Consider the following 26,823-nt stretch of genomic DNA (forward strand, 5'->3'; position numbering starts at 1 on the left):
TTTTTTTTTATTTACTGTGAGATTTGACACTGGTTTTACTTGTATGTTTGGAAATGACTAGTAATTTCACCCTGATGCAAAAGCTGTCTGAGATCAGAAACCCACATGCCACCTAGAAAGTTCGAGTAACACAACACTCTTCTGGATAATAATTACCTACTGTTGCTTTAGTGAGCAATAATGACGGCAATATGTGGTCCTGAGTCAGATCAAGTAGAGTAAGTGGAGAGACTGCTGAGGTAAGGTTGGTGCTGAGTGAGCTGAAAGGCAAATGTCTGCTTTGTCAGGATTTATGTGTCTCTCCATTGTTTGGCAGAAGAACCTGAGGAAAATTCATTGCTTACTTAGATGTCTCAACTACCTACCAAAGCCAGGTGGGATGAAGCCAGGAATTAAGATCTGCATGCAGGGCACTGCAGAATCAGCTTCTCTTTCTCTGGAACATGAAATTATTTATAAAGAAATCCAAGCAGCTCTTTCAGAAGTGGCTGACACAGTCTCATTGCAGAATAGCCACCAGCAGACTAGCCAGGAATTTAATCTGAGGCAAAGGAGCCTTAGAAATTGGTTTGAACACAGGGAAAGAGGCTTAGATCTGAATATTATACATCTCTAGTGAGAGTCCTTAATGCTGCATAACTGCTAGTCTACATTTTAGACATCTCTTCTTGTGGGACTGTAAAAGTTTTCAAATTTGCAAAGTTACATAGGACAAGAAAATTATTCTGTGTCCAGTTCTAATCTTTAGTGTTATTTAAGAGCCTTCTGAAACTCTGAGACATAAAAAACACATGACCAGAGAATCTAGACATCCATCTTAAAAAAATAAAAAATAAAAATTACTGTCTGCCTGAAATAATTTCTCTGCAATTCCAGAGAAAAGTAGCAGAGTCACTCTTCCACACTAATAACCAATAGGGAACCCTGTCTTCAGTGGAAGAATTTGATTAAAAAGTCTGGAAATGAAACATTATTAGTAACTCTGGCTGATAAAGCAGTGCCCTTTGCAGAAAATGGTAGTTTAACGGATACCACTTTTTCACAGAGAAATCCAGCTTTCATCAAGAAGATGATAAAACACCAAGCAGCAGCACTGGAAAGCAAACAGAGACGGGGCCCTAAGAAGACATCAGGAGAAGGAAAATCGGGGGTTTTGCAGCACTTGGGGACTAACACATCGGCCCCAAACTCCATAGCTCCCGGGGCTCGGAAGAGTCTGCAAAGATATCTGTCACTCGAAGTGGTGCAATACTTACCAAAGAAACTCCCTGACTCACCTTTTTCCTTCCCTTGCCTTTTTCTTGAGAACTTCGTTGTGACAATGTCCACATGGCTGGTCCCATGGACAGAATAGCCCTTACCTCTATAGTTATGTGTCTACTGAACCTGGCCCAGCCTGAGAAAACCATACCCATACCCATATCCATACCCATACCTATGCTCATACCATACCTCCTGCACACTCATACCCATATCTGTACTCGTACCCATACACATACCTCCCTCATACGCAGCTTAACTGGAGTTCAGACCCTTCCTGCAATCCCTTAGGCCATGCTATTTGCTCCAGTCAGGTCTTGCATGGCCAGGTGGGTAGGTGGCCATGCACCAAACGGTGGAGGGGAGCTGGTTGGTGAGCTCTGTATCTTCAGGGCACAACTGGGACCCTCAGGGTACTGCCTGGGCTTTCATCAGACAGGCAGCAGGCACAGAACAGGAACATGGAGCAGCCTGTTATCTTACTACTACGGTTTAAGCCCAAAATGTCAGTGCACATTGCCCATCACCCAGTCCATCTTCATTTATTCTTCTGAGACGTCAGAACCCATAGAGAAGCTTGCACAAAATCTGTACGGATGGGAGCAGGCTTTGTGCCCAGGCAGAGTGCTGTGTGTCATTTGATATAGCATTTCCAGAGGAACAAATGACTGAACCAATCCGATGGATTCTGGTGCCTGACTTTTAGGGAAAATATTCAGGCACATTCTTCTTGCAACATAAAAAACATTTCCTCTGTGCTGTGAGATTATCTAAATAAGCCACATCAACCCTTCCTAATCAGAGAGATGTGGTGTTATTTTTTAAACCTGCCAAAAAATTTTAAGCCAAGTGGTGTGGGATATTACGGTTACAGGGCCTCATAAGAGTTATTTGTCTCCGTTTAATTTATTAAATATTCCTAGACATACCCTTAGGATGACAGATCAATAAGTGCCTTTGCGGTTTCCTGATAGAAGGCAGCAATTATTTTTTTCCATTACAATATAAGCCTAACCCAATTTCATTCATCTATCATGTGCGTAACGGTAATAAAGAAGCATCACCATGTGTTTATTCTACTGTCACTTTATCTTTTGTTTTGGTGATCTTCTGTTTTCATTTCATGTTCTTTCGACTGTTTGTGCCTTTCATTTGACGGGAGTGGCGACCAGTTTGTCTTGCTTTAGGACACTTGTTGGGAACGTGGTGGCAAAAGCCTCTCTGTGGTTTCTCTTTTCCTGTAAAGTGAATGGACTACTTTAGTCTTTCACCTGAACGTACCTGTAGAAGAAATAAAGCCACAGGAACTTCACAAAACTGAATTTGGATTTCATTTTTAGAGGTGCTTTTCCATGAAAGTCCATAGTGATTGAAATTGGGTATTAGAGGAGAATTGAGTTAACAACTGTTTAGCACACAGGAGGCACAGAAAGGCTAAACAAAGCCCATAAGATCATGATCTGACTAATGACAATTAAAATGTATAGTTCATATTGTCAAGGCTAAACTCAACCTATCTTCGTCACTTGCAGAATCACATTTAATCCATGATAGAGGTGCACACTACTGGACCATGTCGGCAAATGAAGTAAGCAGCATTTGTCTCCTCATCTAAGTATGCCTCTGCTTTCAGGAGTACCACACCAGAGCTGATAGTGACTATGACCAAATAAACTCTGTCCAGTTTGGGCTTCACTGGGGGTGAGATTCCTAAACAGTGATTCAAAACCCTCCACAGCAGCTACACTTCAGATATCTTTGTCCTGACTTGGGCAATAAAACCCCTCTACTGTGACTCCAATTTTTTCTTTTAATTCAAAGCCAGTTCTCTTTCCTCCCTGCTGTCATTGAAGTGCCAGCCAGCTCTTCACTGAAGGAAATTATTAGGAAGTGCTAACTGGTCACAGCTCCACTGAGGTACATCTGATATCAATCAGATGCACCATTGGACTCACTTTTCCTAACCCTGACTTCAGTGAGCCCAGGCTTTGGCTTATTATGTGTTTCACTTAAACACAACTTGAAATGTTTTATTTATTTTGATTTTATAAAGTTTTCCATGAGCACTGGAATAAGTGAAGCACAGTTGTGTCCGGATTTATATCTTGTGGTTGGTTGACTTTGCTGTCCAACTGAGATCTGACAGAGACTTTTCCCATGGGTGAGCAATACCTGCTTTGGTCTCTCTGAGTCCTTCTGATGTTTATAAAGGGGCTCCTTACACTTCATCAGTCTCCACAGCCTGTGTATATATTGCATCTGTCTCTGGATTCACATCTTTAGGATTTTTTTGTCGTTCAGGTTGTCAGGACAACTAACAGAAAGACAGGCATACAATAGCATGACCACATAAACTTCTTTCCTTTAGGAAACAAGGCTTAAAACGACCAAATTTTGTCAACTTCATCAGGATGAGTTGAAGTATTTTTTTTAAATGCTATAAATATGAGAATAACGGGTTGAGGAAGTGTTTTGGATGCTTTATTCTGGTTTATTTTGGTCTAATTCTACCTTTAGAAGCCTCATACTAAACAGTCCTGAGGGACAGCCACTTAAAAAGATGGACTACCCAAAGTCCAACGAAATTATGTACAATTGTCTTGTGGGAGTTTTTTTGATAACATGAAATGGCCTTCATCAATCAGACTGTAACTGTAAATTATCAGATAGCACTCCTTTGCAAACGTTGCTAAAGGCTCATTTTTCTTTTTAATGTTGAAGTTAGTGGTATACCATATTCACTGCTGTACTGTTTTCACTGTCCTATGGCTTAATCTCACAGTGGTCAGTGCCTTTCACTTGCATCAGTGGTCTGTGGTTTCATCCTTTCAACATCAAAGAGAAAGATCATCTTGGCTACATTACAAAAAGCAAGTTTTAAATTTTGCCAAAATAAACTGTGACAAACTCTCACAGTTTATAAAAGCTTTCTTTTAAGTTGAAGGTGAATTACAAAGGGAAAAAATGGGTTATGCCCTTATGTACGTTTTTATAATGTACAAAAAAGGGCCTAAGAAGAGTTGAGAGGTTTGGGATTCTTTTTCTTTTTTTTTTTTTTATTTTATCTTCAGCAAAATCAAGCAAGACCCGAGCTGACACTTCTGACACAAGCATAAGCAAAAGATATAATGGATTTTCCTTCTTCTGCCTGTTCCTTCCCTTCCTTCACCTTCCAACCTTGCAGGTTTGTTTTACACACCTGAGGAAAACAAGTGTATAAAGGATGCTCGGCAAATTCTCACCAATCTTTTTGGCCAATTGAAACCTGAAAACACTCGCAGGACACTTTTCATTGGAGCCTTAATGAGTCCTCTGGAATAAAGCAAAGGAAATGGAATGGCAAAGCTTGACGGTCTTGATATTTCAGAGTTAAGCAAACAATCAGGACAAAAATTTCTGACTGCCTTTATGCCACTTAAAGGAACCACAAGAAATCACAGAAACATTTTTCCCTTTATCAATTTAATGTAGCAGAAATCAGAGTTCTGATGACATTTCTTGAAAATGGGCAACTATAATAAACCGTCTGCAGTATAAGACATTCAGTTCTGATATGCAAAGCAGCAGCAGACTCTGGAAAAGCTTTTGAAACAGGAAAGTACTTCCCAGCATGTGAAAAGTGGCAAATTATTCTGTCAATATTTTAATGGTATACTTTGCTATGAAAAGATCACCTTATGAAACGGGTGTACAGGCAAGAGCAGAATGAGATAAGTTAAAGGCCACGAGCTTTAAAGACAGTCACTCACAAATAAAATGTCCCAGGAATAAGGGGAAAAAAGTACTTTCAGAGAAGAACAATGTTCATTGTTAAAAATGAACTGAAAAATGAAAAAAAAAAAAAAAGAAGAGGATATTAGGACCTGAAATGAAAAACTAGGACAGCAATAACACAGTAAAGAAAGATAAGAAGTTACCATGCCGTATGTTTGCTAACTTCCTTTTAGTTCTTGAAAATTGCCTTTTCCCCTCAAAAAAGTGAATAAAATACTATGTCTGTTGTGGCTGCTGTCTCAGCATCCACTGGCAATGCCTACATCTGTGTTGAACACCTGGAGCCTGCGATAAGCAGTTGTGCCCCCAATGCCCAGGCTGTTGCGGTGATGCTCAGGCTCCACCTCAGTGCATGTTCCCACTACCGGGCAGAAGCCACAGCAGCTCTGTAACGGACGCTTTTCCCTGGACCACCCCGGTCTCACCCTGGCAGTGGAGAGCAGCCCTTTTCTTTCATGCAAGAGGCTCCCACCTCCAACCGGGGTGTGTGCCAGCACCCTGTCCTGCACCCTGTGCTGGGCAGCGGGGCTGAGGGGGGGGTGGGTCTTCTGGTAGAAGGGTGATGAACACCTGTGGTTCCCACTTTCACCGGGAGCCATCCCAACAACCAGGCGATCCCATCCAGCCTCAAAAGCAGGTTGAGCTGTTACTCCATCCTGACACAGGACTCATCCTGGCTGGTGAGGCTGAGCAGAGCCCTGTCACAACGGCTCTGGCCCTGCTCAGACACTTCTGTCATTAAGAAAACTGATTTCAGTGAGACCGTTTATGTATTGAGCATGAGTAATTGTATTACAATCTGGTTCTTCATGGCATGTTCCAAACCAGCTCTTTCATTTTTTTCTAAAGAGGTCAGTGATTCAGCATTAATACAGTTTAAAATATGAGTGGTATTTTCAGGGACTCCTCGGTGCACATGGATGTGAATGCTAATGAATACTTTTTTGAGATATTGAAAGAAATAACTGCCTAAATGTTCCATTTATCTGCATCACAGTCTCTCAAGAACACAGAAAAATAATTACTTACAAATGAAAAAAACAAAAAGGACTTTTTTCCCCAGTTCCACTAATACTTTCTTGGCACCATAAGGACCTCAGTGATTTTCATAGTCAATTTACAGGAACTAATCCTTACAGAGATGAATCATCAGCAATGCTAAATAATCTGTAAATTAGGGATTTACATTTTGTACCTCAATCTGAGGGGACGGCTATCTGGCAATGCAGTAGGCAAAGAGAGAACGAGAGTCCCAAAATGTAACAGATTAATTGTCACTTACCCTGTTCAAGCAGTATTTGCTCTCTTTCCCATAAAAGTGCTGGAGACATTTCATGTTCTGCTTGTCGACAATCTTGTTGAAGAACTCGTTGATGGTTCGCACGGAGACGGCGCAGACAGCAGATCTGTTGGTTGGTTCGGAAGAGTCTGGTTTGCTTTGTGCAAAAACGCCGTAGAGAATATCATCGTTCAACCCAAGGCCCATCTCGTGGGCCAGAGCAGCGCCTGGTTTGCTGACGTAGGCAGCTTGCAAAATGTTGAACACCTCCTTTCGGATGGACCTCTTCCTCCGCTTTTCAGTAAAAATACACTCAAGGGGCATTTCCATGTAAGAACGCATCTCTGAGTCTAAAGTGCAGAAGCGGATAATTCTGGTGTGAAAAGCTTGGGAGTCAAGAGATTCTCTCTGGACAGTCAGAAAATAGACAAAGTGATCATTTTCAAAAGCGTGGACATACCTAATGGGATACGAGTCGCGGAACTGAGGGAGGATATCTATATAAGACTGATCTGTGAGAAATTCAAAACCGTCCTGTGTTTCTTTTAACCTTCTAACCGATATGGAATGCAGCACATGAGGAGGCTGAAACGTAGACGTTACAGTATTTCCAACAAAGAAGTTGACAAACCTGTCCTTTTCGGTCACCAAAACTTTGGTTCCTAAAGTGCTTACAACACAGTCAGGACAATTATCTGCTTCTCCATCCGCCCGGGGTGAATACATGCAGTGCACCTCGCTTTCGATGTCAGCAGGGTTGTCAGGGTGAATGATATGACGGTGGCAGATGCCTCCGGACACACTACCACAGCTGATGAGCTGATCATCATAATAAGTTTCTAAGAGCAGCGCCATGTTGACATTATCCTTCCATACGCTGTTAGATAAATTGGCTTTATCTTTGCAGTCTTCGCACGGCGCACAGTCAGGGTTCTCCAAAACGGGCCCAGTCTTGTACACAGAAATGTTCTGGAGAGTTTCATTTAGTACATAAATCTTGTTGACTGCTCCAATATAAACATGATGCTTGTATAAAACTACATTCTGAATCGGTGTTTCCGCAACGAAGTTAGGAAGATCGTATTTTATACTCAAATTCATCTCTGATTTTTTAGCTGCTTCTTTGCATTGTCCGTGGCTCCTCTGCAGCAAGGCAAACAGGAATATGATAAACCCAGAAGGATATGCAGTAAAAGGCTTCATTGTCAGAGATTTAATCTGTCAAAATATATTTAAAGGAAAGAGTGGTTATATTTCATATACTAAACCATCAGTTTATCAATCAACAGAAATCCGTTTCTAGGCTGCATGTATTAGCTGAACTATTTCAGTTTAAGAAGTATCATAATCTTGCTTAGTGTCATTAAGTCTCGCGTCAGAAATTGCCACGTTCTTTGTGGATACCCATTTCACTGTTTTCAGAACGATTCACAGAAGGATTTTCTTATGATGAGTTTTGCAAGCCCCCTCGGTGCGCTGTACAGAGCAGAAGAGAGATGACTCCTTCCACACTGGCGTTAAACCAGCTGACTGATACGGTTTAGAAGATGGTGCACAGGTAGCTGAGAGCAAATCTGCTCAGGACACTCAGGACACAACTGCACACAAAGCAGTTGTAGCGCTTCAGTGTGCAGATACAAGATATTTGGCAAGTTCCTCAAGGGGCTGAGCTGGTTCTTAGCACAGCTGCTCAAAAATGAGAAATAGGAAAGAGATGAAACACTGAAGATTTGAGCTGGAAGTGGGCTTCTCTTTTATCCTGCTGACATTTTTGATTAACCAGGGAAGAGACTTTTCTCCACCAGACCAAAGAAAGCAAGCCTTCTCTCTGCCTCCAGCTCCCCAAATCACTGTCTTTCATAAGGGCCTGTTTTGGAAATAGAATTATTTTTTCCAGCCAGCTCTACTTCTTGGAATAGTCATTTTCCCTAGTGTTGACAAGGTTTTGTAATATATTGTTGGGATATTTTATGCACCATGTGGTGCCTGGCATGTGCAAGTTTTATTTTAGGCCCTGTACCACAGCAGTAAGTCACTCTGGTGAACCTTTACAAGATACAGGGGTATCACTGTACGGTAAACAAAGGGGTATTAAGTGACCTACAGCCATTAACCGATGAAATCAAAAAACCTAGCACTTTTCTTTTTTTTCACTTCTCCACACAATTGTTTGATGTGGCTTGAAAAACCAAAGGCAGATGACTAGTGTGATATTTCACCCCCTCAGAAGATCAATTAAATGAGCTGTGGTTATGAGCGTTTCAGTGCAGTGTCCACGCCATGCCCTGTCACACCAGACATTTTCTGTTAATGTCATGACACAGTTGTTAAGCCAAATTTAGCTTCTTTACGGAGAAAACAATTATGCATTCTAACAGCAATATGATCACATACTTTGGGAAAGTACTTATAGTTTGGCGACAGTTAAGCGATTGTTGCTAATAGAGAAATGCCTATGACCACTGAAAGGATTTTAAATAGACAACCTTGAAAATTGCAAATTAATAATAGGAATCAAGAGCAAGAGCTCTGTATTTTTATTTCATTAAGACTTCAAGCAAAATGGAAAGATATCTATAGAGCAGAACTGTTTCAGCTGTGTATAAATTCAGTGTTTTCACTAGATTCGTTAAAACAATCCATCAATAATTTCCCTGCATTCCTTATGACATCTTATTTCAGCATGCACTGAACTCTTTCTCTGGCTTACCTCATTAATTACACAAAATAATAGGTTTTGGAAACAAAGAATCGTTCTTCCTCCCTGTTATCTGATAAGAATCATGATTGAGAGTTGGGGATAAAAATCAGAAACACAGGCTATTTGCAAGTATTAGCTGGTAACAAGTCACACTTCTGGTATTGAGAAATGATCTTCCTTCGAATCAGCAATATCTTCTGATATTAATTAGTGATAATAGAATCCTGGAAACAAATCAAACATGGACTTAAGTATAAAAGAAAAAGAAACGAAAAAAGAGCAAGGATATTGCTGTAACTAGAAAATAGCCCCAGGATACAGAGCGCTGACTTCTATACTGTATAGGGCAGGAAACAGCTTTCTCATCCTCTGAAGCTTCTTGCTATTACAGAATTTTTCCTGCTCTGTGCTGGGATGAAACCAAGAGCTTTCGAAGTTTGTATGAAACACCCTGAAGTCAGACCCGATCCAAGAACAGCCGTGTCCATGTCCCTGCCTCGCCAGTGCCAAGCGAAGGTCCCCGCAATGGGACGAGTGGGATGCCGGTCTGACCGCCTGCCTCCTTTCAGCCAGCACTTCCACCTGAAAAACTGCTAAAACCAATGCATTCCTGCAGATTCAGTACTGACGAGTCAACATGTTCTGACAAATACTAGATTAAGCTGAAAATTCCAAAAGTGCTCCATTTCTGACACAACGCAGAGGCAAGTATCTTGTTTACCGCAACGAATTTAAAGCCAAATAGCAGAGGTGGCACTGCAGTGGAAAGAGAAAACAATAGGTGGGACAATAGTTAGATGAGCATCAGGCTGATTGACCACCTCACAAAGATGCAAGGTTACTTGACAGGCACCTACTGTGTTGAAGAATATTCTGTGCTATGTTCTTCTTTTAATATGTTCCCAAACAGATTTCCCACTCAGAATGCCCTTTGGTCTTCAGCTTACAGTCCTCCCCGTTCTTCCAGTGTACGGAAAAGAGGATCCCTAGCTGTCCAACAGCAAATACCAGTGTGCACTGCACAGGGATTTAGAGCCATAAATACTGTCTGACTTATTCTTTCCCTCAAACCACATCTTGGGATGGGAGGCCAGCATCCTCAGATCGGCTACTCTGCCTACACCCAGTTGGTGAAACAGTGCTGGTTTGAGCCTGTGCTCTGGAGACACAAAATTCCTCATTAAACTCCTTTAGCAAGTGAGATGGGAACCAAAAAGCTTAACAGCAAGAGCAAGGGCGGGATTCAGTGTAATGCAAAGGATGCCAGGAATAACAGGTCCTGTATTTCACCACTACAGGAAGGAAAATATGAGCAATAAATGAAAACCGTCATCTTTGCTCTCATATTTGAGCTCTATCACTGTGCCTTCCTCTGTATGCTTTTGAGGTGTTTCAAGCACCCTCTCAGACAGAAATCTGCTGATTCCCACCTATGGGAAGTTCAGGCTCAGATTTACAGGCAGCTCTAGGGAAGATGGTTCCCCACAATGCATGTCTCCAGCACACTGTGAATCTTTCCTCAAGGTGCCTGAAATCAGAAGGTACGTGCTCTACTGTGAGACATTTATAGCTGAGGGAGGACATAGGAGTTATGTGAAGAGTACATCGTGCAACTCCTTTTTTTAGGCATTTGTTTTTTCACAGTCTTCACATCATATAAACTCTCCTGTTCCTCAGTGAGACCTCCAGGACATTTGGTGTTTCTTTTTACTGCATTTGACCCAGGGTCTTTCTCTATTCCACTGCTGCAGCCTGCAGCACAGAACCGTTTCTTTGTAAACTCCAGTCCAGGTCATTGCAAACACACTTGAATATATCCTGAAGAAGCAGGAAAACGTTGGAGAAATAAAAATTCAATCCCACCTCTCTTCAAAGGTCCAATAGTCCCAGTTCTCCTTAGCACATATTCAAATGTAATTTCAGTTGAACTTAAGCACTTAAAGAGTTTTGCTGAATTAGAACTGAAATACTTAGGCTACAGATAATACTTTTTGAGTACAGGTCAAAGAACTAGCTGCCGTCTATCACTTGCAAAAGGAAAACAAGTAATCCCTTTGTTTCTCTACTCGGTTTGAATGATGGATGCTGTTCAATCTTTTGTGACCTTCCTGTGACTTGTGTGTCAGTGTGTCTTTCATGTGTCAACAGAAGACTTGTAAGCTTTGGCCTGTGATAACTATCAGTAAGCAATAGCTGTGGATGGATTATTCCTTTTGTAAGAGATATTTTCAAAGCCTGTGTCATGATGTGCTCATTTTTCCATCCCTCAGCAGATGCTGGCTTGTATAACTGATGAGAAAATGGATTTTGGTCAACCGTTGCAAGTGGCTAGTAATGATGTGTCATATTAGTGCGCTTGGCAACCTCAAGTGCTATGGCTGATGCTTCCCACCAGGCTTGGTCTTGAGTGTTTGTGTACCATTAACGGCTTCCCAATGGCAATCTTTTTCCTACAAGTTTCATTCTCCCTAATTATGGCCCGGGTGATAATTTGTAAACATTGAACATCATGTCTCTTCTTCACACTGTTTGCCACCATACTTACAAGTCGGCCCTGGCCTTATTGTGGAATAATGTTCAAGCTGTCATAGGCAAGGAAGCCAGAAAACACAGTCATGCTTGTTTTCCTAGCCCTTATTTCAACAACTCAGGTCCCACTGAACTCTGTTCACAAAGCACTCCACAGATCTGCACAAGCTAAGACAACATGCTGACATGAAAACGTTTCGTAGGTTGTTTGGTGCATCTCATTTTTCCTTGCTTTATTACGGAAAAGGAAATGACGGCATCCTGCATATCCCATGTAGAGCATGTTTGTACAAGAATACATTTAGTCCTCAGATAGGTCATTTCAGGTTAGGTAACAGCAGAACCATGTTAATTCATATTTCAAAAACTCTGTTGTCAGCAAATAGTAGCCTTTTCCCTTCTTTGAGGAAATATTTGATAGTATAGTGTGGGTTTTTTTTTCCAGTAGGATAGTGCATCTTGTTACTTTGGGCTCTGACAGACTTGTGGTGGGAAATTTATATGGTAGAACCATAGTGATTACTGCTCACGATAGTTCAGTTTGCTTTGCTACCCTGGACTGAAATCCGTGCCAGTTCAGGACCTGATTCCCTGTGAATCAGGTGCTCTGCCATGGAGACAGCAACATCATTTAACAGGACAGGGCAACTGAGAGAAGGAGATGATAACAGCTCCATCCATCCAACTTTAATCTGTTGCTGCAAATCTGCCACAGCACTGGCATCAGCTTCAACAGACTAAGCCCACAGCGGATGCATCTTCGTCAGACTTGTCGATTAACCAATTGCATCTGTAGACAAGATTGGTTACATGCAAAACAGTTATTGAGGTTAACCTCTCTGTCCACAGATTAAAAGTGTTCATAAGTCAGAATTGCTAACCTGAATTAGCTACCTTGAGTTAAAATAACAGAGAGAACAAGTAAATTTGAGAAAGTCAGCAACAAACATACAAATGATCCCTGGGTTGAATTCGAATGGCTAATCTGAGTTAAAATCCATGTTCCCTTGTCTTCAGCACTATTTTAACTCTAGTTTAGGTTACTCGTCCTGACTAGGATGGGAACATAACTTTCCTGCAGTGTGATACGTACGCTAACACGATGCATTTTCCCAGTGCATAGAGTCACAGGACTTAGTACCGGTGACTTAGGTCATAAATTCATTCATAACAGAGCTGGGAGGTTTCTATGGTACTCCCAAGAGGTGTGTGTGCACGCAGATGGCTGGTGGTGACGAACTGGTGGGCAGGGTACAGCCTAGGCAATTGCTGGAGGATCTACCATTAACTAAATCCTCTACACATCCAGTGCAGTCGTGTGTGTCAGAAGAAATTGCTTTCATTAGCATGTTCAACTGATCTGTAAGCCTTTTCTTAAAATATTCAAATACAAAAAGAATCTAAATTCTCCCTGCACGAAATATACTCTTTAATATACACGGTCCATTACTGGGTCTAATATATCGTTTTAATTCACAGCACCTATCAACAGAAGCATTTCCATTGTCTGCCAGGTTTATTTTTAACAGGCATTGAAACACAAGAACGTTAATCTATCCTTTGCAGTGGAGAAAATGTTATTCTTATACTCATTTAGCATTATTTTTTGGTAAGTGTCCTGCAGTGCAATAAAGTGTAGAGTGCTTTCTTCGAAGCTTGCTTCAGATCTTAACATACTAAAGCCAACTCATGTCTTGGGTCTGTAGCACAACTGGATTTATTTAGTAATTTAGTAATTTAATAAATATTAAATATTAAATATTATTTTTGTGATGGGCTACAATGGCACTACAGGTTCTTTCATTAACAAAATGGAGCAAACACTTACTGATATATTACGACTGAGTGGAGCAGATCAAGAGCTACACATTGCTCAAAAAGACTATTTTAAAAGGTGGTATACAGCATTTGTTGGGACTCAGGGAAATTTCTCATGTGAGGAAGTGGTACTCATTCTAAGGGCTGAGGAATCAATTCCACAAAGAACAGGAACTAGAAAAGAAGTTCAAAATATACAAAGAATGATTGAAAAATAGGGAGGAAATACCCACAATAAGGTAAGTCTTTCGTTGTTTGTTTATGCTTATACTTGCAGGCGGATTTTGATCTTTAAATACAGGAGGACAGCTTTCTACATCCAGATTGATAAGGATGGAAGGATTTTTTAAAAATTATTGTATTGCTTGGAGATAGCACAAAAATAGAAAGTAAACTTTGAACAACACCACACTATTGATCCACTCTATTCATCTGAAATGCAAGTCAGCAACTGTGGAGCTTCAGTAAGAAAATACCTGTGATGCTATTGTGGCTCTTTACCACTACACTGGCAGTAAAATAAATTCAGTTCTAGCACAGACTTAAGCTTAGTATCTACAGCAAATAATTCAGCCTGACAACTGACATGTGAACATCTTATTCAGTCCAAGTGTTCAGTCCAAGTACAAAAGGAGCTGTGCGTGGGGCTGAGTAACATGTTCTGCTTATTGTACCTGATATGACCAATAACACAGGGTAAGGTTGGTCTTCAGTTTCAGCCGGGTGAATATGGAGATACTTGGGTTTTACTCCCAGTTTGTCATGTGTTTGTACAGACTAATTCCTCTCTTGATGTATTTGCACTGCACGTGCAAAGCAAAGACCTTTATCGACTCTAGCCAGTGGAGGTAAATGCAGACATGTGCCCTGGTTCCCCAAGGAAGTCACACAAGCTCAGGTGAAGATGCAAGTCCATTTTGGTGTGCATAAAACCACCTTACATTAGGAGAAAGCAGTTTTCTTCTATTTCTGAGTCAACCCTGTTGATCAACTTTTTGCATGAGTCTAAGCATTTTGTGGTTGTCTGTACAGAACGGGGACATTGTAATTTCCTTGGAATGTAGTTCCTCCTTTCTTAAAGAGCCAAGTTGGCAAACCTGGCTGCAAGCACAGTTTTAGCTCGATTCCTTCAACTACTCCCAGCACTTACTTAGATTTTCTACTTTATGCTTTATGGTTTTAACATCTATCTACCTGAATTCTTGTATTGAAATGCTGAGCAGATTTTGGAAGCCTTTCCTGTCTTGTAAAGCTAACAGCCTTCCATACTGTGATAATTAAAGGAATGGCATGGGTCATAAAATGAGAAAGATTAAAAGGCAGATAGCCATGAGTAACCAAGACAGCATACAGATTTGATCTAAATGGTCTAATGGCAATTATGAATGATCTTGATGCAGGGCATTTCCTGCAGTTTAATTGTCATTTGGTGCTAATGGTTCTTAGGAGTCTGTGAGACAATAACCCTTCATAGCCAAACATTAATCTCTTTAAGAAAAAAAAAGTTTTGCACATCAACGGATAGTGATGATAAAGTATATTATATGAAAACTGTATCAAATGATCTACATGCACACCAAATTATTCATTTTCCTTTTGATGTCATAGTAAATATAATAAGTATAATAATAACAGCAACTAAAACCCAACGAGTCCCTGAATTCCTCCAAGGTGGGGTACAAACGCCTAGGTTACCAAGCAAAAGGAATTGTGCTGGCTCTGTTCTTTTCTCTGAAAGAGCTGGCAGGACGGTGTCAGGCAGCAGCTTTTCTGCTCCACCGGCGCACATAAAGCATGCCACTGGGTGCCGTGACTTCACCCTTCTCAGTCAATGCGTCTCTGAGAGCCACAAGGCAAATTAGTGACAAAACCCAGGGTCAAGGATTTCCAAAAGGTTGCCAACACCTTGCTTGATACACAGCTAGTCAAGCCGAGATGTCACGGTCAAACTTCCCGCAGGGTCCCAGCGAGATCAGCACATCTGTAAGAACGAGCTGGGTCCCTGGATTCGGAGAGCTCACCCAAGGGCTCACCCAAGGGCTGGAACGAGACTGTCAGCTCTCCTTTACTCAGCCTGCTGGGAAGTGGCTTATCCAGGAACAGGAGAAACCAGGAAAAAGTTCTGCTTGTGGACCTGCGTCAGCACCGCGCAGAGACCTTCAGGTTGCCTCCAAGCCCACTCCTTGCATCTAAGGAGCTCTTGTGAGACTGCTGAATCAGACTGGCCTGGCACAGTCCATTTTGAGTCCATCTGTCCACGTGTACTGTATTTAGTGCTGGGAAGTAGACTGCACTCCTTCCATGCCCAAGCTGGCTCCAGAAGCACTATTACCACGATTGTGTGATGTTGTATCTGAGATAACTAGTCCCGCCAAACACAGACTGTCTCTATGCAAAACTCACTCAGTGGTCTTTGCCCCATGAGAAAATGTGGTGCAGACCCTCCGAGTGGCTACAGAGAAAACTGAATTGACTGTGTTTGTAAACCACCTAGTGAAAGTAATGAAATCTGTATTTATGTCTGAGCTTAGCACAACACATCCTTTATCTGGTACCAAAGTTAATAACCTGATGGTCTACTTAGCTTCACAGCAGCTTTTTGATAATCAAACAGGAGCAACGTCAAGGATGGTGTTCATTTCCCATCTGCATTTGGTTAGGAGGTGACGACCTTTTCTTTTTAATGCTGACCTTGCATTTGTCACTGCAAGTTTATGTTATTGCAATGCACTTTAACTGATGCCCTACTTTCACTCAGTTTAGAAACGGAGTTAATGATGGCTCATTGGCATGACTGCTACTGCTGCCTTGCTGTGAACCTGTGATTCATGATCTGCTTCCAAGGACTTTACGGTATTGGTGTTCATAAATCCCAAAATGGCCTGGGACCAGCCTATCTGACACCCCGGTTCTCACCAGAGGCAACAGTGTCACAGCTGCCATCAGCAGAGTGGCTGATCTGGAGCAGCCTCAGCTCCTGTTTTTTGGCAGATCTCCCTCAGCGAGGGTTTGTCAGCCGCAGCTTTTATTCTGAAATATTGTGCTGACCTTCAGAAGATGCTGAAAAGCTCTAGTTTGAAGAAGGTGTTCAGGGATGGCTGAGCGGTCTGAGTTTTTTCATGCTAATGAGGGTGGTTTTTTTTTTTCTGAATGAATTTTTCAGCTGCTTCATTTACTTTCTTTCAGCCTTTCCCCCATTGTGGGGAGACCTGGGGTGCAAATGCTGCTCTCAGGAGTTCTTGTTTATACAGGGTCTGGTACCAAGTTTTAGACTTGTTCAGTCCCCGGAGTGTCTCCTTCGGAAATCTGGAGCCAGATTCAAGGAGTTTGTGAGATAAGCAAAGAGGCTGTTTCCAAACCCCAGGGAGTATTTACCTTTCTCACAGGGGTGACACGAGGATAAATGAGCTCGTTCTCACTAAACACCTCCAAAACACGAAGGGCTTAGTGCCAGCGTTTACAACAGGCACAGCACAGCAAGGCTGAGCTGTAGGATGGTGCCCGCCATAAAGTAGCGGATTTAAAACCGTGGTCTTCATCCCCCCATGAACAGGTCAACCAAAGGTCTAAATGTCGCACCAGGGCTTGGCTCTGCCCCTCTCTGCCACCTGCCCTCACCAGATGCAGGCAGCCCCTGCCTGCGCCCTCCTGCTCTTCTGCTGTGAGAGACCCATCATCCCACTGCTGCTCCTTGCTCTCCTCCTCCTGTCCCAGCGGGAAGATGCAGACAGCTCAAGTGGATGTGACTCTTCCTAGGCCAAGTGGTCCTCATGCTTCGGAGCCGGGGGGGCCAGAAGGAAGGGCAGGGATTTAGCGCGGGACTGGAGGCTGCCTGTCAGCAGCAGGACCTGTCTGCGGTGCCTGGCTCCATCCTGCCTGGGGGCTGCAAAGGAGCTTAGCTGGGAGCTGTAACCTGGCCAGGACTGAGGGCCTCTTATGGCTCCACGTGAGTTCTTCTCCTGCAGTTGAAGCTTAGGTGAGATCCAGGGCACACTCAGCAGGAAGCGCAGGCACCGCTTAATCTAAGCACCTGAGAGCTTTGTGGCCAGTGAGTGTTAGCTTTCTGGATCCTTTTCTTGGACTTACGCCCTGAACTCACTCTAAACCCCATTTTAGCTGCCAAAGTAGCCTCTCTGGATCTCACCCGCAATTTTAAGCTTGGTCTGCTTAACCAAAAAGGAGAATAAAATGGCAGTGGTAAAACTGGAAATGATAGTTAACGTATGTTTTTAATTTAGGACTTCATATTACAACAGTTGCTCCTGAGCATGAGGTTTTGTTAAGCAGTTGATAGCGCTGAATTCAATACTTCAGGTACTGAGCAAAGGCCACCATCATTTAACAAGAACATTTTATTTTACATCCCTGCTCCTACTTGAAATATTCACATTATATTGTATGGCTTATTAGCACCATGTATGTCATGTTCAAAGAAAAAAAATGGACTACTTGTGTGATTAATAGTTACTCACTTGAACAATTTAAATTTGAACAAGGTACAGCTGTTGGAGGTGATGATAGGAGAGATCTAAATTCTTACACATCTGGATTTTCACACGAAAGCCTGGTTTCAGACCTAAAAGCTGTCAGGATAAGTAACATTCCTTTACTTATAACAGTAAGTGGTGAAGCCACCACCTTTTCCAAGACTTGACTCTGCAGTCTTTATGCAAACAATATTCTCATCGATTCCTGTGATAGTTGAGCTGACTAAGGACTAGAAAACGGGGTGCTTAAAACAGCCTGAAAGGCAGCAGATCTGTTGACATGACAAAATCTCAATATTACCTCATTTAAAATGAGCAATAGATGATACAGGGTAAATACTGAGATGCAGAAGGCATAACTTAACAGGGATGATAGGTGCAGAAGAGTGAATCTTTAAAAATCTTATATATTGTTAATGAAGATAATCATTACTCTTTAAAGAAAGACTGAATTAACCTACATTGCATTTCCAAGTAGCTACCTAATGGACCCCGGCATTATCTTTTCATATGTCTTTGAAATCCCTATAAACCATGCCTAGTCAAATATTTGCCTGATGGGCTTTCACCCCTATTAATAGCATGCAACAGAGGTCTCGGTAAATAACCTACCTTCAGATTTGCCTTTCCCAGAAGGGAAAGGGGTACTTTCTCATCCTTTAGCCACCTCTTATTGCTCTTTGCTGCCTCCTGAAAGGCTTTTCATACTGTGGAAACAATTCACTGGTTGTTACCTTATTTTTGTGCCCTGTAGGGATTTTGGGGGCATACTCTCCTCAGATAAGCAGGGAGCCCTCCCACTGCAGCCAGGGGAACTTTGGAAGCCACGCGTGCTTATCAGCAGGCAGAGGTTGGCCCAGCCTGTGTTTAGTTTATGAGAGAAGTGTGGTATTATTTGCATAAAAGGAGTTCTTTCAAAGCATGTTATATGAAAACCTCTTAATTTGAAAACAAACAAAAAAAACCCTAACCACACAGCAATTTTCTGGAAGCAGCAAAGATGTCTCTGAGCTCTCCCCAAGCTGATTTTATCATAGCAGCTTACATCTGAAGAAGAACAAACACAAACTTATTTTTGTAAACGCGTTTTCAGAAAGAAAAAAAACTCCAAAGAGCTGGTAAACAGCCCTCCTGACTGATAACAGCCATGCACGGTGTATTCCCTTTTTAGCCCTGGAGAAAAACATGAGATTCAGTTCTGCCATTAGAACATCATTAATGTTTTTTGTGATTTCACACACTCTGTGCTGACTTTATCTACCTCCTGGCTTGCTCTCATCTCTTCCACCTTTTGTTAGGACGCTCTGCATTCAGAGCTCCTCCTCTGATGTAGCCTGCCATAGCTACCCGGGAAAAAAAGATAACTCTTGTTGGTCAAGTCTTTCTGAATATAACCAGGAGAGGGAGAGAATCATCTCTTTCTCACAAACGGCCATGCCTTGCAATCCATCTCTTTTGTATATATAAGGTTGGGATAATAAGGACAGAAATCCAATGGAATTTGATACAAAGAAGAGTAACTGAATTCTATGGGATTTAACGGAAGATAAAATGTAATGGGGTTTTAACATACTGCAGTTCTGAAGCACGAACAGAACTGCTATAAAATTTCATAGGATAGTTAAAAAACTTATAGTAAGGTTCCCACATGGAGTAGATTCAATAGGATTTTCCCATCCTGGAAATCTGACTGACGAGCCAAGGTGAAGAACTGGCGAGATCTGGAGAACATCACAGGAGAGGACATCTCCAGTCAAGGGGCTATTTAATTATCTGAGAAGGCAAAAGGACACAGTGAAATGTTGCCACTGGGCCACGTTCTCTGGTGAATCATACGTAAGGCCAGCGCTTGCACTAGCAGGAAAAACAGACATTTGGGAATTTCAGATTCTGACTACAACATACTTAATAAACACTAAATACTAGGAAAAGGAGAAAACAAAGCACAGAAATAAAGCCATAGTGCAAGTGTGGATCCTCTACCTGTTCTCAACATAATTACCATTGAATGTGATGGAATTTACTTGTATCCGGACACTCTGAGTTTAATTACAGGTACCCACCTCCTGGCTGGGGGAACACCCCCATTTACTATTTGGAAGCGCTGCAAACACAAACAAGGATAAAACTCATTATCATGCAGCACTCTGTCCGTGAACACGTACAGAAAGGCAACAGCAAAGGGGTTGCTGAAGGTTTCTTTCTTCAGAACGGTTAAACAACAGTTAAGATAAAGTTTTCAATCAGCTACTGTGGGCTAAATTGCATCCTCAAACGCGCACAACATTTTCCACCGATTTGAATGGACGGTAAACACATTTTTCAGAGTGAAGTTTGGATTATATTCTGTGATGCATAAGTGCTTAATCACATAGGGAGCTTCACATGGGCTCACTGCCTCACTGGAGTCCAATACTGTTTGCATGCTATCTACTTTTTAAAGCATTACTAATATTGCAATTGTATTTTTTTTACTGCAGCTTTGGGCATTTGTAAGAATGATATCAAATACCGAGTATTAATAAGCAACATTTTTCCCCAGGAAAAATATTAGCCTCTAATCCAAAGAGCAAAAGCAATAAACCTAAAGAGTTTAAGCAAAGGTTTTGCAGGCCAGTAATATGTAACATTTAAAATTAGTACCCACTTTCTAGAAGTAGACAGGAAAACTGAATATAACTCCAGTAATCCATTTAACATTTTCTATGACATTAGAAAAGAGGAATTAATCAACTTTTGACATGAATTCAACTACCAACACCTTTCATTGTCTTCAGTAAAGCTGCCTCTCTCTGCTTTATTCTGCTTTCTCAGACCTAACCAGTAGAATCTGGTATTTTTGGATGAGAAGACATATGTCATGAAGACACATGAAAATGATATAATAATACCCAGAACGATACATGGATATATAATCACAGATTAGAGTATCTATAATTCCCATAGCAGAAATCCTAATACAATTTTAGCTCTATAACAGTCTTAGAGAGAAAACCAAGCCTCTGTTACCCCAGCATATATGTGAAGATAACTGAAGCCTGTGAAATTATTTCAGTTTTAGAGAGTAAAACATGTTCTCTTCAAGTCATGCATTTGGACAACCCCCAGATTTGGGAAATTTCTCAAAGGCTGGGGTTACTTAGAAACCTGCTACCTTTATCTTCATAGCATCATCCATGCGGTGGGTGTGAGGGGAGGAAGAAGCAAACTCCAATGTCTTAATAAATATCTCTAATGGTCCTGAAATGTTGGTGATTTAGTTTAGGCCAATCAATGCAAAAAGTATTCTTATTCATTGTAAAGCTAAAACCAAAACAATAAAAAGCCATGTATGTCTCTAGGCATTCACATGGCACAATAGACCTCTGCCAACCTTGAAACCCTGCTAGCTAGAACAGTTTCAGTATGGAAAAAAAAAAAAAAAGTAAATGAAAGGTGAGCTTCAGCATCCAGTTCAAACGAAAAAATAAACAAAAGAAGTAATATCTCTTAAACATAAGTAAATTTGGAATTCTAATTGTAGATGGTAAGTGTTTTCATCTGCTCATTAGATGTGCTCAGAAAGGATTTCTGTTTCCACAAAATTTAGAGAAAAAATAATAGTTCCTGTAGGAATGATCTATTTGTACAAATATTAATGAGAAAAATTTCATGTGGCAAAGATACCTCAATCTTCTATTAAAGTTGAAGGCGAGGAAATCCGTTTTGCAAACACTTGTGCAAACACACACAAAGGTAGAGAAAAACCCAGCATCCATGAAGAACCAGTGCCAAAAGTCCCACAGACAACCATGAGGCCAGAGGCTTTCTCGTGGTTCCTACCAGGCAAGTAGCACAACCACGAAAGGAGGTATGAAAAGCAAGTTGCTTAAGACCCACATGTTGTAGGTCCGAGCCCCTGTGGTGGGTGATGGAGGGACTGGAATTCAGCTGAGGGCAATGTTCTGACAGATGTGGGCAGGGGCAGCGGCTGGCACAGCTGGGGCTGGGATGTGGACATCCCACACCAGGGCCATGTGGCTCTCAGCCCTCACAAAACACTCGGTGTAATCAGTCCGTTAGTCCAGGTTCCTCCCAGTCCCAGACAGTTGTTTAAAATGAGCATCATTTGAAGCAAACCAGAAACCTTAACACTGTATTTAATAAATAACTATAACTTTACTGCCTAAATTCGGGGTGGTCCAGCCTCGTTACTGTTATAGGCGAAACGCCTATTTTGAGTCTCCTGGCACCAACTCTCCCCTCTGAAGGCGGTTCAGCTGTGGCATGCAGCGTGCAGAGGCACATTACGAGGTCACAAACATAGGCACCCCAGATAGCAGGAGGCAAGACTGTTATATATGCTTTATTTTCTGGTCACCTGCCCATGTCCACCCAGCTGAAAGCCCTTTAGGTAGTGCATGCAATCCTCCTGCAGTTGGGCTCTCGCCCAGAGATCACCGATGGGGCTACTCCTCGCTCTATAAAGAGAACCAAAAGGTTTTACGGGACTCTCTTCAGTCACAACCAAAGCTATGATTCTAATCGTTTAATAAAATAAATGATACATTTGGCAAATTTCATATCCTTATGCTGAAAGAATATCTGCCCGAAGCCAAAAACTTCCTGTGTGGGAAGCGAACAGCTCACATTGTATAAAATTGTCAATAAAAGTTAATTACTTATTGCCTACATCTAGCTGTCTTTATAACTGTGCTGCCTCAATTAACCGAGTCTGCTTGTAGAAGTGTAACTGAGAGGCCCCTACGCTTCATCATCCACTCCAGCGCCATGCTATTTTGAAAATAAAAGACCTGTATCCTGTCCAAAAAATAAACTCTGGAGGTGACTTGCCGTGTTGCCATTTTGAACCACAAAAAAAAAAAAAAAATACTCGGCCAACACACAGGGGAAGGCTTAATTCCAGCAAACACACACATAAACAGGAAATCTCTCTCCAGTCAGAAGGTATTTTTCTTTGGTACAATGGGGTTCAAAGATGTGTCATCATATAGTTTAAAACAATTGCTAAGGAACCTTACCATTTCCAATAGCTTAGGAGTAGAGTCGGCTTCCACGCTGGAAAGCCTGTCCAAACTTGCATGGGAAGCACATAAACACTAACAAATCTATGCGGGCTTAGGCCAGCGCAGAGTTTTTAATCAATAAGCATGTCAAACTGGGGGACAGGGAGGGGAGGGAATCAATTTTCAGAAGGCAAATGGTAACAACTGTAGATTTAATCAAATTGCAGCTGCAATCCCTTACTATTCTCAATATTTTTGAAAGAAAGTAGCTCCATGGCAAAGAATGAATTTCAATAAATGTCACATATTTAGTTATATTGCTGATTTTTTACATTTATCAAGCTAGGTCACTGATCCTTTGCAGAAATGATACCCGTACATGTCAAAAAGATTCTGATACTGCTTAGTTGGATAAACGTCAAAATGAAGGAGCTACGGTAGAGGAAAGCAACTTACACAGAAATAGTTATTTCTCTGTGACTACAGGAAAAAAGATATGCCAATGTGACCCTTCGAAGGGAGGTGAAAGCTGCAACATACACAACAAAATGGATAGCTATCAAATACCATGGTGATGGCCGTGGTGTGAACGCTTGAGCAAAATGAAAATCTTCTGAAAGCACTCGGCAATTTTCCTTTCGCATGCATTTGCGATCAAATTTATCATGAATTCAAGCAAGACCCCCTCGGCTGCCTTCCATACAAAAGGACAACTGCATGCTCATTTTCTTGGGATAAGCAGAAGAGACTCATGGAGTTGTAGGATGCAGAAAAAAAAGCATTTTGCTTAAGTATTTTGAGCTTATTAAACTCCTCAGCATTACAGAAACTCTTCTGTTATTGACACCTGCTTGAAAAATGAAATGCTCCAAGGCATTTGCTTCCCTGGAGACCAGTGTGCCAGGGGGAAGAGGTGGAGGAGAGGGGTTTCAGAGCATCCACTGCCTCCCCATTTGCACCACATGCACCCTGCGCCTGGGTATGCACACAGCCTCTCCTTAAAACACAAGGGTTATAAAACCCTTAAAATTTGAGGGTTATAAACCCCTCAAATTCTTTATCTCCACTTGTATTTTCTACTCTGATACTTGTACTCAATCGCAACTAATTCAAGGAAGGTCCATCTGAGCCAAGGGGACTTGGTCACCATCCAGCCACATCAAGTGACTGAAAAAGATCACAACGTGACTAAAAAGTCTCAGAGCAGATCAAAAAAAATGGCAGTCTACTTGGGAACACTGTTTCCTTCAAAGGAGTTATATCCTAGTCCAATTTGATCTCGTAACTTTCCCTCTCCTTTATTTTTCTAATGTTTGAAATTGGAGGAAAAAAAAAATACTTTATCTTCTTGTACAACATCATAGTTTTCCTGAAGGCAAATAGCTTGGCAATTTGCTAGATTTGTTAATGCTAGAGGAAACAAGTTAGCACACATACCATGTGTTTGAATGCCTTTGGAAATTAGATTGAAACACTGATTTGATTTCCTAAAAGGTATCTTAAACAAGGCAAGGTTAGAGATTTGGAGAGTAATGAGAATTTGTGTGACTTCAAACAGCTCTACATAAAACAGACCTGATATTCTGGGGGGAAAAAGGTCACCTAATTATTCGTTTCCTGAAGGCCCTGTCTATACTACATTTCCCCTGGGTAAGGAAACTGATTTAAAAATGGCTTCTGCTAACGCGCTCGCATCAGTCGCTGTGTATGAGATATAGATTTGTTAAAACCATTGCCTAGAAAAATGCAACATTTTTACAAGGAGAGAACAACAGAAATGTTCCTGGCTTGGCTGCGTGGGGAGGGATAGGCAAAGAGCTGCCATCCATGAACTCCTCAGCGGAGCCGTGGTCCTGCCTCCTCAGCGATGACATGCTGCTTGGGACCATGTGGCAGCTGCCGTTGCATGACCGTGGGTTTAATTACTGGCTACAAACTCGGTGTGGGAGGCAAAAAATCACAGACTGTGGCCATAGCAGACAAGATGCACAGGTTGATGGCTCGGCTGATGGTAACAGCCTAATGAAACACGGAATCATGTCCCTGACTTGAAGGGCAGCCAGCGAGGCAGCGATGGGGAGACAGGAGTGGGAAGCCTGGACACAAGTTTCACAGGCACCAGCCACCAAGGTGTGGTTGCCACCCAAAATCTTAGGAAGGTTTGTTTGAAGTATCACGCTGCAATCCGTTCCTTCTCTTCTGCATCAAAAAGATTCTGTAACTCCCTTCTGGGTTTCATGTTCCTGAAGTTTCAGAGAACCCTATTCAGCTACTCTATTGCTTTCTTGTTCAAGAAACGATGTATTTCTGTGGTGCTGAGAGAGTTCAAGCAGGATTTCCCTAACACTAGATATTCCACAAACACACATGCCTTGCTTTCTGCCTGAAGTCTAGACACATCACCGCCACAGAGCAATCATGGTACAAAGCAGATCATCCAGGGGTCTGCGACTCCCACTGCTGTGGCTCAAGCTCTCTGGCTACCCCAGCACAGCATGTGGCCAGCATCAGGTTCCCTTTGTGGCTGGGAAGGCAAGGCTGCTGCTCTTGCACTGCAGCCAGCTGTGCCAGTTACTCCTGGAAGCCAGAGCAGGGAGGCAGCAGGCTTTGAATTTCTCCTCCGAGTTGAAAAACACAGAGCAGTCACTCGCAGATCAGAGAAGAATGAGAGTAGGTGGGTTGGGCCCCTTCAATTGCATTGGACCAGCAGGAGGAGGTTACAGATCATCAGCTAAGGTACCAGAAAACCATAAATGCAGGAAAATCAGGATGGGAAAGGCAGTCCGGGGAGGACAATGTTCTCCACTCGGTTTTGCATTCATGAACTGTCCATTGAACCTCTGCTGAGTTTTGGCTTTCTGGCTGGCTTGCCCTGACTCAGTGTGCATCTAGAGGCTGCACTGCCATCTGCCCCGAGCAAACACCACCTCCACGAACCACTCTCCAGCCACAACAAGTGCAATTTAGTTTATCAATGAAGAACTGCTATGCAGTGGGTATCCTTTGAGGGAAAAAAAAAAAAAAGGAAAAAAAAAGCCCTATAAGATAATAAAGGCAGACAATTAACTCCCCACCCACTAAAAAGGCATAGAATCTGACACTCTTTTCTATAAACAGAGAGACGAATGTTTTACAAAATATTCCTTCTTCCAAATGATTCAGTTTGTATTAGGAGACAGTCAAAAAAGAATCATGCAGTGCTGAAGAAGGATTAGAGCACACAGAGAACAAGCGATACAGTCATTCTCTAACTTACTTTGTTTTCAACAAGCAGCTCCTGCCAAAGGCTAGCTTTTTGCTCTCGCAGTGTATGATCTGTAAACATTTAACCAGCTCTTAGAGAAACATATGAGACACACTATCTTGCCTGACTATGAATCCAAACCTCATTCTCTAAAAAAAAAAAAAAAAAAAAGAAAGAAAAAAAGAAGAGGGAAGACATCATCGTCTTTTTTTTTGTCTTTTTTTTTTTTTCTGGTGGACAATGCAAAAAGCACCTGTAGGATGAAAGCAAATGAACTACCACACATGCCATAGGTTCTCTGGAAAAAAGCAAGCGTTGCAACTTAACCTCCTGCAGGTTACAAACGCACAGTTTGTTAAACATCACTGTTGCTCGATTATTAATCCCTATTTTAAGAACTGTGCGCAAAACTTCCGATTTTTAAGGAGCTCACTGAGTTTTATAAAGCCAAAGACCACCTAATTTAACACCGACATGGAAACAGTGGTGGAACGCCATTATAAGGTGCCAATTATTTATCATTTGAAGCAAATCCTGCTTTTTAAAAATGGAAAAAAAGCCCAAAACCCAAACCGCAACATGAGCGCAAGGAAGACTGCGAACGCTGTATAGAAATAACCCCCTAATTTGGGGAATCCTACAGGCTCACCCCGACACCTCAGCCTCACGGAAGGCGGTCGGACTGGCCACCACAGACCCACACCTCGGAGCCACCGTTTCCGAGT

General features: G+C 41.9%; 1 protein-coding gene across 2 annotated transcripts in view; it reads right to left on the reverse strand.

Moving 5' to 3' along the window:
• The window catches only part of MET (MET proto-oncogene, receptor tyrosine kinase), an 89,586-nt gene extending 63,407 nt beyond the window's left edge, over positions 1 to 26,179 (reverse strand). Inside the window, exons 1-2 of one of the 2 annotated variants that reach the window (XM_086609964.1) lie at positions 26,111 to 26,179; positions 6,317 to 7,531 (exon numbers count right to left, since the gene is read on the reverse strand). In XM_086609964.1, the coding sequence (XP_086466090.1) occupies positions 6,317 to 7,531; positions 26,111 to 26,179 (1,284 nt within the window). Of the gene's footprint in view, positions 1 to 6,316; positions 7,532 to 26,110 lie in introns of those variants that run through there. The other variant, XM_086609965.1, reaches the window with a different exon arrangement.
• Between the last annotated feature and the right edge of the window lie 644 nt (positions 26,180 to 26,823).

The sequence above is a fragment of the Tauraco erythrolophus genome, chromosome 4 (assembly GCF_009769465.1).
Source record: "Tauraco erythrolophus isolate bTauEry1 chromosome 4, bTauEry1.pri, whole genome shotgun sequence".
Taxonomy (NCBI): Eukaryota; Metazoa; Chordata; class Aves; order Musophagiformes; family Musophagidae; genus Tauraco; species Tauraco erythrolophus.